General features: G+C 38.0%; 1 protein-coding gene across 2 annotated transcripts in view; it reads left to right on the forward strand.

The window, feature by feature from the left end:
• The window catches only part of LOC149960219 (mitochondrial sodium/calcium exchanger protein-like), a 32,128-nt gene that overhangs the window by 8,118 nt on the left and 6,433 nt on the right, over positions 1–17,577 (forward strand). The window contains exons 1-10 of one of the 2 annotated variants that reach the window (XM_090166593.1): positions 126–512; positions 8,150–8,302; positions 10,898–10,950; positions 11,429–11,486; positions 13,794–13,896; positions 13,968–14,135; positions 14,709–15,059; positions 15,808–15,891; positions 16,386–16,556; positions 17,197–17,366. In XM_090166593.1, coding sequence (XP_090022719.1) covers positions 489–512; positions 8,150–8,302; positions 10,898–10,950; positions 11,429–11,486; positions 13,794–13,896; positions 13,968–14,135; positions 14,709–15,059; positions 15,808–15,891; positions 16,386–16,556; positions 17,197–17,366 — 1,335 coding nt within the window. In that variant the 5' untranslated portion in view covers positions 126–488. Of the gene's footprint in view, positions 1–125; positions 513–8,149; positions 8,303–10,897; positions 10,951–11,428; positions 11,487–13,793; positions 13,897–13,967; positions 14,136–14,708; positions 15,060–15,807; positions 15,892–16,385; positions 16,557–17,196; positions 17,367–17,577 lie in introns of those variants that run through there. The other variant, XM_090166592.1, reaches the window with a different exon arrangement.

The raw sequence follows: 17,577 nt of genomic DNA on the forward strand, positions 1-17,577 counted from the left end.
GTATAAATTCAGTATCGTCCAGGCGTAGTAGGCGTTATTGCGTAGGCGTTTATAGCTCGCTCTTAATCTCTAACTTTGAAGGTAGGGCAACTTTTTTAATGTCAACTAGACGAAGTGCAGTTTTTTTTAGGCTGCCCAGGATAGAAAATGCGAATCGAGCGTCGTCATCGGAACCGTATTTTAATTCTTAGAGTCATTACTTGTTAAAGGTTATAGTCAATGATACGCCGATTGACGTGGTTAATTCCAAGACAGCCCCGCCGTTATCTCTCCCTTCGCTTCCAAGCTCCCAGTCTGAAGTTATTTTATACCGTTTTTAATTTTACAACAACGTTTAAAATGATTGCCAAATAGGAAGTGAACATTTTAAAACGCGGGTGCATCAAGAATTTTAAACTTATTTCGAGTAACTACGTTCGTGACATGTTTTGTACAAAATGCTACTGTTAAAGCCAGGCTCTAATTTGGATAAATTCTTCAACTGAAGTATGGAATTGCACTATGAGGCTGAGGTAAGGTCATTCTTAATTTTGCGAACTCCGTCGTTCTGGCTTTAGACTCCAGTAGAAACCCTCGGATTACGGAGGTTAAGCGAAGGGTTGTAGAAACTGAACAGGGCAACAATCGAATGATTTGTCTAGGTTTGATAGACTTAATGTTACGCCGTTCAAAACGACAAGCGCTTAGCCTCGCTGCAAATCAAAACTTATTTATTAGCTGAAACGTCTTAAGCAAGTTCCCGCCGATTTTTGTCAAAATACATTTCTATAGAATAAAATAAAGCAATTTGTTTTAATATATATTGATTTTTCTAAACGAGGCATAATATAATTTAAATATCCCCCATGGAGTTTAATTTTGATACTTATCTCATAAGAGGGACATAATTAACTTCTGATATAACTGAAGTCCGGAACTAGGACTTCGAATGGAAGTTAGTTAGATTTTTATCAACTGGCTTAACGAATGTGGTAAATTAACCCTTTTTTTGCCTAAGCGATAACGTCACAATTATCGGTATTTTCGAAATTACTAGAAGTGCCGTACAGTGGGTGTGTTCATCAATAGGTTTTATCCGTAGCTGCCATCGATAGGGAAAACCATGGGTGACATAGTATGACGTCAGAGTGCAAAGTCCTTATTACGCCCTATTTTGGTGAAAAATCATCCAAAATTTAAGTTAACGATATTTTGTTCATCTGAATATTAGTCAACATTTAAATCTATTGTGGAATAGGCCTTTCTATTGTTTTAACGTTTGGGGCTCACTTCTACATTCAGCTCTCCCACACAAAAAGTCGGTCAGGCGTTTATGTTATGACCTTTTGCGTGACAGTTGGCACTAAATAAAACGGTGACATAACGACCGATAAAGTATCTAAAAAAAAATAAAGTTATGTACTTTAACTTTTTTACATTGTTGTCTTTATCTACCAATATATTTTTTAAATTGACCTTGAATTGATAAGGTTAATCCAAACTAATCCTCTGATTATTTAAACTTAGGCCAAAAGTTGTGTCATGCAGTTTCTAATTTGGATTTTTATTATATAGTCCGTGAGCCCAGAGCTGAAAATGGGCTTGTCGGTACCATATGGGCGCACCAAGGTTTGATCACCGTATTTCCAGCCCTCTTTTGGGGGTAAAATGAGGGTTAAATTCTCGCTTCAAATGTCGGCAAAGCGTTGTAATGATCTAGAGTGTAGGCGTGTAATTCGAAAGTTGATGAAAAGTGTCAAGAACGTCCGGTTCGATTTGAGCGATTCGATTTTTTTTTTTGTTTTACCAATTGGAAACCCAATAGCTCCCGATCCGCTCGTTATATCGCAATTCACCACTGAACACCAGGGACGTATTAACCATTAGGCAAAGTAGGCACGTGCCTATGGCGATATTTTTCTAGGGGCGCCAAAACTCTGATAAAGCCCCACCGTCCATGTACTTGGCTTGCTCCTACTCAAAATAACGCCGAAAAGGTTTGGGGAAACTAAAATATATTTATTAAAAACCGATACGCCCCTCCTTAGCTGACCAATGCCAAGGGGCGCCAAATTTTTGTGCCTAAAGGCGCCGAAAGGGTTAATCCGCCCCTGCTGAACATGACTTTTGGTACGTATGATGGCCTATCGAATGATGCGATACACAATACTCGGAATTATTTAGATAAGGAGGTAAGAGAGTAACGCTATTTTTCAGATTTCCATCCCCCTTTTCATCTCTAACTCCCGAACGGTGCGTTTTACGGCACTACATCACTGAACATGCCTTACTCTACGGGTGATTGCGTATCCAATGCAATTATTTTCAATTCTACATCGCTGCTAGTGTTGGAGATAACATAGCTTAAAAACGCGATATTTAACCTGATTTTTTTAACTTCATCCCCCTTTTGGGTGCATGGGGGGGGGGGGTATCTACCCCCCACAAATGTTCACCTATTTTTCACAGACCATTGAGGGTAGGCCTATTTGAAAATGTGATCAAACTTGGTGCGCCCATTTGGTACGGGTAACTTGACTGGCTCACGGACAAATATGGATAGGCCCAAGAAGTAAATTTGGTTTGATAAATTAACACGCTTTTTGATCTAGCAAATATATCTCTAGAAAAGATCATCACTAGATCTGGGGTATCCTTTTCAAAATATCCGAAAATATTTGTTTTCCAAAGTAGTGTAACCCTTTTGAAAAAGGTTGAAATAATTTTGTCTGGAGATTTGATTACAACTTTTTTTTCTTTGCTGTAAAATATCAGATTTTCTGAAGAATGCAAATTAATTTATTAATATTTACAAATTGAATCTCAAATTGATATGAAACTCAATAAGAGTAATCTGATACGATTTTGAACACCACATTATAGAAGGAAATGGTAGTTGGTTTGCTGTAATTAGGCTCAATTAGCAGAAGTGTATAATATTGTATCCTAAGTGTGACACTTGCAATTCTTTACACGCAAAAGTTTTACTGAGAGCTATTCACAAGACAGACTGCATTACTGGCTTCGTTGCCGTTTTGCGTCCGCTTGCTCCCGCGTCACACGTAGCCTTTGACAGCGCCTCACTAGGGGGATATTCTCTTCTTGTGATGACGTCACTCCGTTACTAGCTCTCAGTAAAATAGTCCCCAAAGCAGTTATGCCAGGTGGCGAAATGCTATTTCCCTATCCGACCCTTCAAATTCCCTTTTTAGACTAAAATTTCCCTAGTTTTCCAAAACACCTGAAAAAATGATATTTGGATAAAACGATTACTTGGGACGATGCAAAACAAAAATAACAAATGTCCTGAAGAAAATACTTTATTGTCATCTCGCAAAACTAGAAACATTTTTACCGGTATAATAATCACAGTTTGTACTAGGGATAGAGCGGAAAAAAGTCGTTCGAATTAGTTCCTGTGGGCCAGTTATTTAGCAGACGACTTTCCAAATTGCCATAAAAATTGCAGGGGTGCCAGCTAATCCGACAAAGTACTTATGATTGTATTAATTGACTCTTTCATAATAAGTCAATTTATGAAGGTGTGCCATTTTTTGTTAGCTTCCCTAGATTTAGCTAATTTTTGTTCGGATTTATCTTTTCCCTTTTTACCGTTTTTAGGGGTGAAATTTTCCCTAGATGTGGGAAATTTCCTTCAATCTGGCATCACTGCCCCAAAGTGACAAACTCATGCGGAACAATATTTTAGACTTATGCTACTTCTAATACACAACGATTGGTGTTCCAAGATATGGCGGTGCGAAGTAGAATTTTGATAATATAACGTCAGTTTTAGGGAACCATTGAGATTTATTTTTTTGGGAGAAGTAGGTAGTTTGACCAAATTATTTGAGAATCATTAGTATAATTTTAAATGCACGCGTATCTTTGGTCATTAACATATTCTTAATAGGTTTTTTTCTACTTAGTCGACGCTTATTCAGAATGCTTATTAATTTATAGTTACGTTCGCTGTCTGCCGGCGCCAAAACGGTGCTTCGATATTTGCTACTTTGACGCGCTGCTTTTAAAATTTGATTCCTTTCGGAAAATTGATTGATAGGCCCATTGTAAATCATAAGTAAATAATGCGATAGGAGTGTGATTAGAAGAGCTGACAAACTGTTTTTCATTTCCTCTTATTGAGATAACGAAACTCAAATTTGACGAAGATCGGCCCCAGAATAAAGGTCCTATTAAGTCCAGTGAAGGCGATCCCGTGGGGGCTTTGGGGCTCGAGCCCCTACAGGGAAAAAACTAGGGCAGAGCCCCCACAAATAAAATCGGGGAATCAGTGAAAAATGTATAATCTCACTGCCTTTATTTGGGTCCGAATTCAGTCTTTTTACAGAAGTTATTTTGAGATTGCAGATGCGAGTACCATTAATATGATATAACCGTAAAATTGATTTAGATGGATTCGTCCAAACAGAAAATCGTCATGTACCCTATTTTACCTAAAATACCTTCGTACAGTATGTTGCCAAGAAAGGCTTAATTATCTAGCCATGTACACGGATATTTTTTTTAAAGATATCGACTTAACTTTTATTATCAATGTATTCATTGACGGATGAGATATTAGAAAGAACACTTTTAAAATAATATATAAAGTAATAATAATTTAGAGCTGTACATTTTCTTGCTTAAGTTTTAAGTATATGAATTTTTGTATAAAAAAATAATGACCCATGACCCCACAGAATTGTTTTCCGATCGCCGCCGCTGCTATTAACTAATCAGAATGTTTAAATCTGTTACTAGCGACGCTATCAAAGGCAGGCGAATGTAGTCCGATAGATAAAGTAATCGGTATGAAGTAATATCGGATTAGTTGCGATACATTTATTGGTTGACCTTTTAAAGGGTTTGTTATTTCCCGAATCGAATTTCACCACCTTAGGCCTCAAGTCATCAAGCGACTTTTAAAGCCATTAATTTGGGTGGCCAACAGCTCCCTACACTAACGATACCGTTAACCTCAACAAGTTTTTATGGAAGTGGAAACCGAAGAGCTCGGGTAAAAAATCCTTAAGCCAGTGGGTAGAGAACTTTGAAACTCAACACAGAAGGAAAGTTTCAGAGTTTTCACCCAGTGCCACAAGCTGGGATCTAACCCGGCTCCTTTTGCTGCGAGGCGAAAGTGCTAACCACTCTGCCACCGCACTCCCCTCGAAATTGAGTAGGGAAACTTGTAGTTGAGTGTAGTGTAGACAATCTACACTCGAGCTTCAAGTTCTACCTACACGATTTCAAGATGGTGGGGCTTTATCAATCTATCTATCTGTCTATTGCGTTGCTCACACTCACACTCTAAATTTAAAGGCCTAGGATTTCTTCTGCCTGTTTTCCTTTAAGTATACTTCCCGCCGCGTAAATATCCTGGTGGTAGGCCAAACGCAGAACACGTTGGCCTACCACCAGGATAATTGCGTGGCGGGAAGTAAACTTAAAGGAAAAAAGGCAGAAGCAATCCTAGGCCTTTAAGTTAGTTTCCCGTAAATTAAATTTGCCCAGTATTTCATTGGTTCACCAAAATTGACGTTTTCCGACGCGATTGAAGAAGCACTCGCCGGTGACGTTTTTGCTTCGCCTTATAGTCCCGGGGGTTAATTGGACCACGTTGTCATTATACCCGAGTATAAACCATTCTTGTTTTAAAGCGAGATCTTTTTATGGAGTGGAATGCTTACTCCCAATTTCGTCAATTGCAGACAAGGAAATACTCTCCAATTATTTTATGTTACCAATATTTTATCTTCTCAATTGTTTGTAATAATTATAATAATAATTTCCTAAGTTATAAATCTTAAAATAATAATAAGATTTAATAGATGGGGCATTGTACCATAAGGTGCGCTCTAGAAATAGAAATGGTCTCATTAGTTGTCGGTAGGTAGGGATATTTTGAATGTACCCCTTTTCCTCACACGCTTTGGCGTAAACGGGCAATTTCACCGACCTCTGCGTAGAAAGACCTCGGCCCGTTTATATTGGCCCCCCTCTTTCATAATCACATCTGCTTCAAAGATTAATATAACATGACAGCACTGTTTTTAAGCAATAAAAATAGTACTAATTTTAAATCTTAATGTAAGGATCATTAGCCTAATTATCTTTTGTGCGTAAACATTTAGATGAAACTTCAAGTAACACATTATGATAGATTTATACTTACCCACTGTTTTCGTCTACAAACCGTGGTAAGTAAAATAATTAAACAATTGTTACAATGAACAAAGTTACCACCGAACTGATTGTCAGAGTTAATGCGCAATCAAGGTTTAGTTCAGTACAGAACTCCCAAATGTTCCAATATTCCGAAGTCCCAATAAACTTCTCCCAAGGACGATAATACGGTTAGTTCGGTATCTGGGCTATGCCCCTCCCTAAAATTTTGCTGGGAGCAGTGGCACATGCCCCCCCCGAAACGTATGGTCGTACGTACAATATTTTCATTTTTTTCCTTTTTTTTTCAATGGTGTGCCGCCCCCCCGAAACAAAATCCTGGCTACGCTACTGGCTGTGAGGGGGCAACTAATGTTATTGCCCCCTCCAACTTTTTGGTCAGTTGAAATCTTCAAAAGGCTCAAATTCTCATTTTAAAAGCATATAAAGCTTATAGAACCTCAACTGTGTTAAATTTCTTTTCCCGCCAATATACATAGTAGTAAAATGTACACATGCATTCAGAGAATCTACACTCCATTACAAATTCAAAACCATTCTACAGACTCCCTTTCGTTTTACTTTGCCCCCTACAACTACTAGAACGTTCCTAAGCCCCTGCCATTCACGTTGATTGGATCATTTGTAAATTGGTCAATAACATAAATTACAGCAATAATAAACAATATTTTTACATTGGATATATATTTTAGGTTAAACTTCACTAAATAGAGTATAAGTTGTGTAACTTTAATACTTAACAATGTCTCTCTTATGACATTATCATTTGGTTATTTTTAGTTTTAGTTTCCTTTTCCAGTAAAGTCGCGTTTTTCAAAGAATCTGAGATTCATGGCCATCTCTTATAACAGGGGCCTTTTCATAATACAGGCGGTAATGATAGAGCCGCCACTTGCTTAAAAAAAAAACCATCTATCTCCAAGAAGTCATGTGACTCTGGGAGGTTATTCTCTGAAAATCAAAAAGGGCTGCTATTGAAATATCAAGCTACCGATAGTATTGGTTAGATTCAAAATCCTGGCGGTCTGTAATGCTGGCGTAAGTGATTTTACCGAAATGCTTAGTGCCAATTTAAGTCTTAAATATACAGATATTTTAAGTCCGCTCAAGCATTTAGTTTATGATTTGACTAAAATACCTGATTAAGCGTAACATACTGCCACTACTTAAAATTTATCTTACACAATCACTAGGTTGATATATCCGCCCTTTCTCCACATGCGCATTTCCATTTTTGACGGATCGATATTTTTTTCGCATTTTTGATATTTACAGAACAGTTAGCCTTCCTGTTCATATTATAGTTATGTTACTGGAGAAAAGATGTGGATATATTTAACATGACCCGGGATTTCGGAGAAGTAATTTTGCTCCGATTCTGTGCTGGCGATTAGTTGGAGTAAAACTGTTTCCCAAAATGCCTGTGACGATTTTATCAGATAAATTCAGATGATTTTATAAGTTTATTCTCTTTACTTCTGCTTTTGAGAAGGAGTAGAAAGTGTAGCCCCAATGCTCTTGACTTTGACGAGTAACTTTCTCCACCAGAGCAACTGAATAGTTTAATTTAGGGTAAACGACGATGGTACACCTTTTTGTTCCGGAACAAGCGAATAGTTTAATAAATTATTTAATATCTACCTATAGTTATTGATATCTAGGAGCAACAAACACAGCACCCCACACAAGGAGAACGCAACCCGTCAAAAGTCGAGCATTTTCTTGTATACATTTTTCATTGGTTAGATGCGTTAGCGCCTGCTGCCGTCGGAAGGGGAAAATTCGGATATTGTCTTCCCCCTGCCAGTAAAACGTCCAGCGTAAAAAATCATCCAATGAAATTTGTACACAACACTGCGTTAGCGTGTTTAAAGGCTAGCTGCGTTACCCTTGTGTTTGTTGCTCCTAGGTGATATGAACAGCCGTACACAAGAAATGTTAACGACTTTTTAAGTTTAGTGATTTCTTTTTGTGTCCGCAGTGCAGAGAAGTAAATGACCAAAACGCAACATCAAGATGTGACTGGGTGCAACAAACGGAGAGCTGTAACGAAAATGACGGCTACCTCAACTACATTAATTTTATGTACTGCGGCTTCGGACCCAGTGGCACACCAGGAGCCGTCTGCATCACGGTAAAGTCACTATTCCATTCATTCCACTCTCGTTACTTGAGAGCGAAAGTTAAGCAGATCTAGATGTTTTTCTCTGGTGAAAGAAATTTATAGGCTGACTCACTACTCATATTTCATGTTTTAAAATCTTTTAATAGTATATTTCTATTATTAAGTAGTATTTCTATTATTTGAAGTATAAAACAATTTTCTCAAATCCAGATTTTTTTACTTGTCTGACTTGAGCTCTCAGCTAGCGACGCTATCAGGGCCGGCGTTAGGGGGGGGGGTGGTAAGCGGTGCAAAAGTACCCCGGGCCCGGGCCTCCGAAAGGAGCCTGCCGGAACGGGTGCCTAACTAAAGTTTTCTGACTTATTTCCAAAAAAACAAATTTTGGAGTAAAAAATACCTGGGGCCAGAGAATCCTAGCGCTGGCCCTGGACGTTATATCATATTGAAAGATATCGTAGTCACTGATAGTCGAAGTATAAAAAATTCCAAACAAAATGGTTGAGAAAGTCGTACTTTAATTAAAACTAAAATCGTAGTACTATTTCTAATGGAGGTGCAAGATTTAACTCTTATGCCTAATCAAGAGTATTTATTTCAACATGTGGATCAAAATTTACAAATTTTGTTTTAATGTTTTACGTCTAGCGAAGTAAAACACGGTGCCATCTATGTTTCAAATAGGATACTGATAAGGCCACGTTGCCACATACACCAACCACATCTTTCTAACTTTGAAAAAAATGGTGTGGAGGCCACGATGCGATATGCACCTCATAAAACTTAGTTTTGATAAAACAGTGACACCCATTTTTTTTTGGCTGTTGGAGCGTGAAGGGGCATTGGGAGCAAGGATAAATAGTCTCAACATAGTCATTCTCACCAAAAATAAAGTCTCCCGCCGTGTAATCTGAGAAACTACTTTATCCCCTTTCTGCGGTGCCGACCCCCTTCGCGGATCGTTACAAATTAAGGGCATTGCACGAGGTACACGCGAAAAATGGTTTTAAGAACGTCGCCAAATAGCTAACAGCTAAGTTCGTAGCCTCCACGAGCACGTGTGTTTTAAATCTTGATGTTTTAGTTGTTATAAAAATCGAAAATTATAGTTATAGAATTTATTATTAAGAACTATGCCGAAGACAATTTTTTTCACCGTGAACTTACTGAAGATATGGTTTCTCAATTTACATTGTTAAAAGAAAATTATGAGAAGTATAACAACAGATTCAGCCACTAAGCCTAGGTCTGACTTATCCAAATCTCTTAACGCTTTGCGTTTTTTTAAATGTCTTCATTGTTTTCACTTTCAACGAGTTCAGTTTGAACTCCAGTCGTAAACAACTCTTTTACGTAAAAATTGCATTGATTTGCCTGGTTTTAGGCATAGTAGAAATCTTTGCCGTAACATTTGAAATTTATAAAGATGTGCGTATGTGGTTGCGTTTTTAACCGTAAGCAGAGAACTGAGCTAGAAATAAAACCACCCAGTTTTTTAGAAATAAAAAATAACTTCAAATTTAACTGCAGACCTTGAAAAGGCGAAATTTATTCGCATCCCATAGTTTTCCACTAACTACACTACACCGTAAACTATTGAAATTGTTTGGTGTATTTGGGACGTTTGTTTTATACGTTTTATACTTGCCCGGTCATAGTGGTAATCGGTGTACATAGGAAAGAAAATTCCGGATTGCTTTAAATTGTAGTCTGCTATATAAATTGGTCTGCTGCTTCAAATTTGCTTGACTAATGGAACAAAATTACTCCAACGAATTATTCGTCAGGGCATTTAGGTTGCATTTTGACGCCATCTTGGAATATTTTTGCTCACTTCTCAAAATTAAAGGCACCGGAGAAGTAAATAATTTCTGCCTTTTTATGTTTTATGACATTGATCGTGATTTTAGGTAGCGCTAGTAGACTTTTGAAGAGGTCTTATCTTTTTATCTATAATTCCATAAAAACAAACGAACCTAATATGAATTATAAGGAAAAGTCGCGCAGAAGGTAACAGACAAGGCTTAATGTCGACTAGGAGCCGAGCAGTGTTGTTCCAAGCGCTACGAAAATACGTTTTGGATTTATTTAATCTAATTTAGTACGTTTGGAAAAATTTATACGTTTGGATATTTTTTGACATATATTTAGTGCGATTTAACATTTTGAGTTCGTTGAAAGTTTTATAAATAGTATGTGGTCTAATTTAACCACCAAAGCAGCTGGGTTTCTCCGAATTCTTCTTGTATGGGCCTCTATTTACTTGAAAGCGACATTCACGCTGTTTTCCAGGGCATTGCAATTGTTGAAAGTGGTTACAATGCCGGATTAAATTTTAAAGATGGAAGAAAATTGGTTTCATCGATGTGCCATTTATGTCTATGAAACGAATTTGGTGGAAGTACGTTCCTTAAATCGCTCGGAACAACACTGGAGCCGAGTCTAACTGGGCACATCGCCAGCGTAAACCTCTACCGGAAAACCACGCCCGAATCGATGATAATCATCATGGCCATTGTCTTCCTTAAATAGTTAAAGTGTATACATATATAGTTAACTGATTTTACCCATCATTCAACTTAATGTCTTTGCCTTTGACTCTTTTAGGTAATGTGGCTACTAGTTTTATTTTTGGCGCTCGGAGTAACTGCGGACGATTTGTAAGTGCTAGATTCTTAAAGGGCCACAACCAGCGTTTGAATTAAGTGACATAATAGTAATACGTATGACAGTTTCTATAGTTTTAACGTTCATTTTCTTACTGGAATTTTTTCTAACTAACTCGTCCAGTTCCAACTTGGACTTCTAACTGACCTGAGTACCGTCCTTGGTTGTAGTGTATTTCGCCCTGGGCATATTAGACACTAAAGAACTCTGTGCTGAGAACTAAATCATGATTGCGCAATAACACTAAACACAATCAGTTCTGTGATAATTTTAATTGCCATAGTTATTATTATTGTTACTTATGATTTAACTAGTTTACCGTGTTAGTTTCCATAAGCATTATTGGTCGGAAGAAGGAGGCTTTACTTGATAATCACGGTCCAGATTTTCGAAACGCTGGTGTGGAGCTTTAATTTAGAATAATTCTACATCGAAATATTTATAATAATTATTATTATATTTTGTTTTTAGCCTATGTCCGGCGCTAGTAGTAATCTCAAAAACACTAAGACTGTCACAAAACATTGCTGTATCCTTTTCGAAAATTTTGTTTTACCTCAGTAGGTTAACTCACCATAGTCACTTTAATTTATTAATATTAATCAACGGTAGTATCAAAATATTAAGAGGTTTCAGGATTTTAAAATGAAACGTGCACCTCTGCAGGAACAAGTCTCATTTCAATGGTGGCTAATTTTCCGCCAAATCGCGGTTCAAAATTTACCGCAAATGTACAAATTTAACTTCTTTTTGATATTTACTGATATAAGATCCATTTTTCTCACAATTGTCAGTAGAATAGTTTTAGAACGTCACGGAAATAGTAAATTAACCGTATACTACTGATTTCTATACAGTTCGTTCGTTCGTTCCGATTTCTTATCTTGCAATAAAAGGTTGTTGGAACCTTAAAACTTTCGAAGCAATTTAGAAATAATCAATCAAAATGGCAGTTAACATCTTATACGTGATCGATCAACAACTGTACAAGTTAGTAATCGAACGGGTTCATTTGATACCCTTCTGACATCTAACGTGACGTCACAACCAGAAGGAACAACTGCAACAGAAGGATGACTTATTTCGTTCCGCCCTACTATTTTGAAAAGTTAGTGGGTGCGCTCGAAGGTACATGTTTCAAACGTAAGACAATCACCTGATGGCAGATTTTTTTACTTCTATCGTAAGATATGTGATATACTTTTGATAAGACGGATTAAATAGCTAACCTTTCGTAAGTTCCTTTTGTTAATTATAACACAGACATTTGATACTTTGATCCCCACCTACGCCAACATTGATGACTGGGTTCTCCATTTTGCGCAGTCACCTTGCCTGTTTCTCCAGTTCCTTTACCAGGTTCCATGGAAACGTCTTAGCTTTGGTGTCAATGATCGTTAAAGAATGTTGATAATTAAACATGTTCTGGTAATATCAAGTTTCCAAGACCGAACTGACCTTTATTTTGAAAAGGCGCTCTATTCCCCATAGATATTGGCGTCCTAGTTAAGAACACGGGTGCCCTTCCGTCGGAGTCCCAAGCCCGCTTCGCTTTAAGCAAAGATAATTTAAACTCGTACTCTAGATTCGAATACTGTGAGCTTTCCCATTGACGGTTTTGTTACGAAGCGTTTACCCTTTTCCGGCACGTGACCCCAGAAAAATCGGGCCCCTTCGGTTGCGGCAAGGCGCAAACCATGGAGCGAATTTTATCTTGAGTTCCAGCGGGAAGTGGGTAAACGCGCGAGAGTGCGATATCAAATCTAGGGTACGAGTTAAAATTATCTTTGCTTTAAGGCAACAAAAGCTCATGGGACTAGCCATAGACCTTTTCTCTTAGGGCACGGCCCACGGGGGCAGTCTCATATCTTCATAAGTTAAAGAGTAAGTTGCAAATAGATTTTCGGAATAGAAATTAAACTACTTAATATTTTTCTTGTTCATTTGATCATGGGATTTCCGAAAATGTAAATCACTTGATGGAATACCGTCGTTAAGTTCATTTAATATTAAAAATAATTTATTTGCAGTACCCCACTGCGGCTTTTGTTTTGAACGATAGTTTTATCGCGCCTAGTTTGTGACGTCATTAACTACGGTGTCTGAATTTTTCCCACTTCATCTGGTAATGTATAGTTTCCACTATCCTACACAGATCATACTTGTAATATCCTTTGCAGGTATGGCGATGTCAATTAAGCGCGCGCTCTAAATAATATGAGTGAGCGTGTGTTTTTAAAACTGTGTAAACACTAAATTCAGTAGTAGAATCCCATGGTTCGATAAGAAATTTTCGGCCACGGAATCGGTAGCATCTACATTTTATACGCAAGTCTAAACTCTATGCTTGGGATAGCGACCAATGAGAAATAATTTGTAGTGAATGACGTCAATCACAATTTGAAATTGTTCAAGGGTTCTACTAATTATTTCCATAAAACGGAATCAACAAAACATAATATTTGGGTATTTTAAACGTAAGCGCTTCATTTTATAACAAAATTAAGGCAGTAACAAATAATTTGCAACTTACTCTTTAAAGGAAATATAACCTCGGGTATTTGGTGTGGAACACCAACGTTTGCATCTCCGGTTGCTCTTGCCTTTGGCCTTAGGAATCTGTACAGGCTAATTTGAAAAATGGAAGGGGACTTGAATAAAGATTGCTTTTCAGGTTATATTCCCTTTAATTCATAACTTATGATCGGGGGTTATTTGCGCCGTTTGAGTGCGCCACCCTTGCGCCCATGGGACAAGTTATTTTGGCGGTAAAATAAGGTTCCTGAATAATACATAATTGAAGAAATTGTTTGCGTCCTTAATGAATTTGATATAGGGAGTAACGTTTCTAGCTTTCGGAAATGGTGCTCCTGATATTTTCTCATCGCTGGCCGGCATTCAACAGGCGAGGTCCGATTTGGTCATCGGCGAGCTATTTGGTAAGCGTACCAATTTATATCCGACCATCTTACTGGGTTAATTTACAACCTCCTTTTCAAACTACGATCAGGTGCCGGCATGTTTGTGACTACAGTCGTAGCTGGTACTATATGTATGTCACAACCATTTAAAATTATGGAGCGACCATTTCTAAGAGATATCATCTTCTACATCTTCGCCACATTCTGGGCCTTCTGCCTATTTTACTCCAGGCAGATACGACTCAAGTATGCCGCGGGTACGTACGACAGTTTCTTATCGAGGGGTTGACCACTTGCCTTAACCGGAACTTCTCTCTGGCTGAAATTATGACGGAAATCGCGCTGCAATCCACGTATTAACCTTGTGATCTAACCGTACATGTACATGTAATTGTTGAAATCTATCCGTAATGGCAGTAACCGTTCATAATAACGTAATAAATGTACACTCTAGGGCTTTCCTAGCTGAAGTAAGTTCAATTCTAGGTCTGTAATCAACGTAATAACTTTGAATAATTTAGTAATCACGCAATCACCTTGAAATAAACGTAATCACTTTAAAACCTTTGTGTAATTGCTGATTAAAATTTACCTTGTAAAATTGTAATTGCTCCGTATTCAACGTAATCACCTTATAAAAATTGTAATTGCTCGGTAATCAACGTAATCGCCTTGTAATAATTGTGTAATAACTAAGTAATAACTCCGTAATCAGTTTATTACCGCTTTAAACATTCTGATTGCGTAATCGGTGTACAGGGACACGTAAAGTGGTTAGCCTCTCGCTACTGCGATGCTGTTAGCGTAACGTATGCAGTTATTATTTAAAGGGTTCATCGCGTTGTACGGAGTGTACATATTCGTGGTCATCTTGAGCAGAATCGTGTACCAGAGGAATAAGACGCCGGACGAAGCGGCGGCGGACGCCACTAGCACCGCCTTGTCGACGTCCATCGATTCGACGACGTCCAGCAATTCTTCGGGCACGACGCTGACCTCGACGACCTCTCTCAACTCCAGCGACGTGGTTTCGGCCAATCCGACTCCCTCCATCAACATAGAGCCGCCGACGCCGACGGGGAACGTACCCAACCTTTTCCCGCCCAACAGTGCTCCGGCCGCTTTGGCCATCACGGTCACGCCACCAGCCAACTTACCTACTCGAAGAAGACCTTCCTCAGGTTTGGCAAACATTTAAATTATTCTATTTACATGAAAAAAATCTTGTCTTATTTGTTAGCTTTGTGGAAATCCTTGGAACCGCATTATCAAAAAATTCTTGTGGCTAACGCTCGTTTCAGGGTTTAAGTAATACTGTTATATGTAGTGTTTGATTAGTTTTCTTTTAATTTCGAAACCTACTTGGAACCATTTCCATTTTGGTAGTTTAATCAATAATAAATAAGCTAGGCTAATACCCTTGGCACCAACTTGGGCCTAAGTCATCAAGCGACTTTTATAGCCATAAATTCCGGTGGCCGGGTTGCAATGCGAAGGAGGGTGGTGGCAAGCCCTTCACGCCACGCGAGCCAACAGCTCCCTACACTAACTATTACCGTTCACCTCCACAAGGTTTTAAATGTTATCTAATATATTTAAATGGTGACAGATCGAACGACATAACGATAAGTTCATCTTTTTGTTTGAAATTTAACTCAAACCGATTGATAATGAACTTTCAGCTCAAATATGTCAGATCACGGAACGTAACAATTCTCATCGACGCGCGCGTAATTAACTTTAACTATATTTTAGATGAAAATTTAAAATCTTAGCTTCAGTTACGACCAAATTTATCTTTACATTCTGTTACATCCAAAATTTTAATCAAATCGGTCGACTTTTACGGACAAGGAAGCTTTGCTTCAATTATTTTCGAACAGCAGATGAATGATATGATAGTGTTTGATAGTCTGTGTTACGTTTCAGCGGGCGATCCTCAGGGGAAGTTGCTGTTCAACGGAGGCAAGGCGATGCTGGATGATCCAGAAGCAGAAGGTGTAGTGTTGAGAAGTAAGACCTCCCTGCTAACACGGCTAACATTTTAGAATCTCATTAAATCCCACATTTTCTTTTTCTTTTACTAATCAGTACTAGCTCCAACGAAATCCAAATCTTCTCAAGGACATTTTTCTTTTAAACCTTCGTGGTTGAAATTTCGATCCGTCTCCCCTCAAATCTGTCCCCGTCTGTCGAACGAATGGATCCACGATTGCCTAGAGTAACACCCTTACTCTCAAAATCGATTTAGATCATCCCAATTCCCTCTTTTAGATACACGAGAATTTATACATTTTACTACGACTATTTTTTGAAAATATCATTTTTAAGTTTTACTAAAAAGAAATTAAGTTCTTCAAATTTAAAAACTTGCTCAGCCGATCGAAAATTCGTTAATTAATTCCTCAAATTGGACTAATTTTAAGAAGTTAGAGAACACATATCGCGGAAAAGAAAAATGTAATTTGTCACTAATTGGCGTTTCTCTTTGAAAACCCATTCCGCAGGATTTAGTTTTAGAAAGAGCTTGGCGATGCCACGTCGGAGAACGCTTTCTAGTCACAGTCGCGATGGCTCGACCAAGCAGAGAGGCAGACCCAGAGGAATCGAACATCAAGTGTCTGTCATCAACGAGGAACCCATTCCGGAGAATAAAGAAACTATTTCCAAGCCCTCACGTAAGATGCTTCATATTATCTTCGATCACTTTCAGGGTCACTAGAAAAACCTTGCAAACAATACGTTTTGTTTTTACCTTTAACCGCCATTTGAAGTGTTAACGATAATCTATATTTTATATATGACCTCTAAAGTCCTACTCAAACGAATCAATATTTTTTTAAAACATGGTTTACTAAGTTTTGTAAAAGGGCCAGTTTTGCTGACTGCGACTTAGATCTAAATCTTTAAATTTAAATATTTTTGTACAGGTCCTTGATAATATTAATATAAAATTTATTTTGTTAAAGTAAAGGGACATAAATTATGTAGGGGGTTACGTGTTGTTTTTAAAATTTAATTGATGCACGAAATCTCAATTTTCGTGGTATATCTGAGCGACAACGCAACGTGTTTTGTGAACAAGACTCTAAAGCTATGCTCACCAACAATGCTGGCCAAAAATGTTGGTACGTGTGAATAGACCATAAGGCTTACCCTCAAAGTAAACTCCAAACTTGGGACTCCTTCTGGTGACTGATTCCAATTGCATTTATGATTTATTTTTCAAGATCTTTCTAATGGGGAATTTATTTTTCAAAACTTAAAACCTCTAATTAAAGTTGGCTATAGTCGATATTTATTTTTTCGTGTTCTCAGGGCCGCCTTTTTTACAACAGTGGTCAACGACAAGTATGATGAGTTTAATCAGCAAAGGTGACAATGACAGAATTACGCCCTGGAAGGATTTTGCTTTCGAACTATGTCCCATCGACATTTCTGGTTGGGGCGAGAGACAGTGGTTCTCCAAGATCGTTGAAGTGCTAAAAGTAGGAGGACCTAGTTCCTTTTGATCAAAGAAAATATAGAGCTCGTACCCTAGATTCGAAGTTACTGCTTCGCGTTAAGTAAATAGCGTTTACTCACTTTTGGCCGGAACTGAGAAAAACTACCTCCGTAGTTACCATGGTAACCAATTATAGATACAGCAGTCGATAGGAACCGATTTTGGAGGTGCCGTGGTAATCGCTTCTTTAATAA

The sequence above is a fragment of the Leiobunum rupestre genome, chromosome 2 (genome assembly GCF_980474605.1).
Source record: "Leiobunum rupestre chromosome 2, qqLeiRupe1.1.hap1, whole genome shotgun sequence".
Lineage (NCBI taxonomy): Eukaryota > Metazoa > Arthropoda > Arachnida > Opiliones > Sclerosomatidae > Leiobunum > Leiobunum rupestre.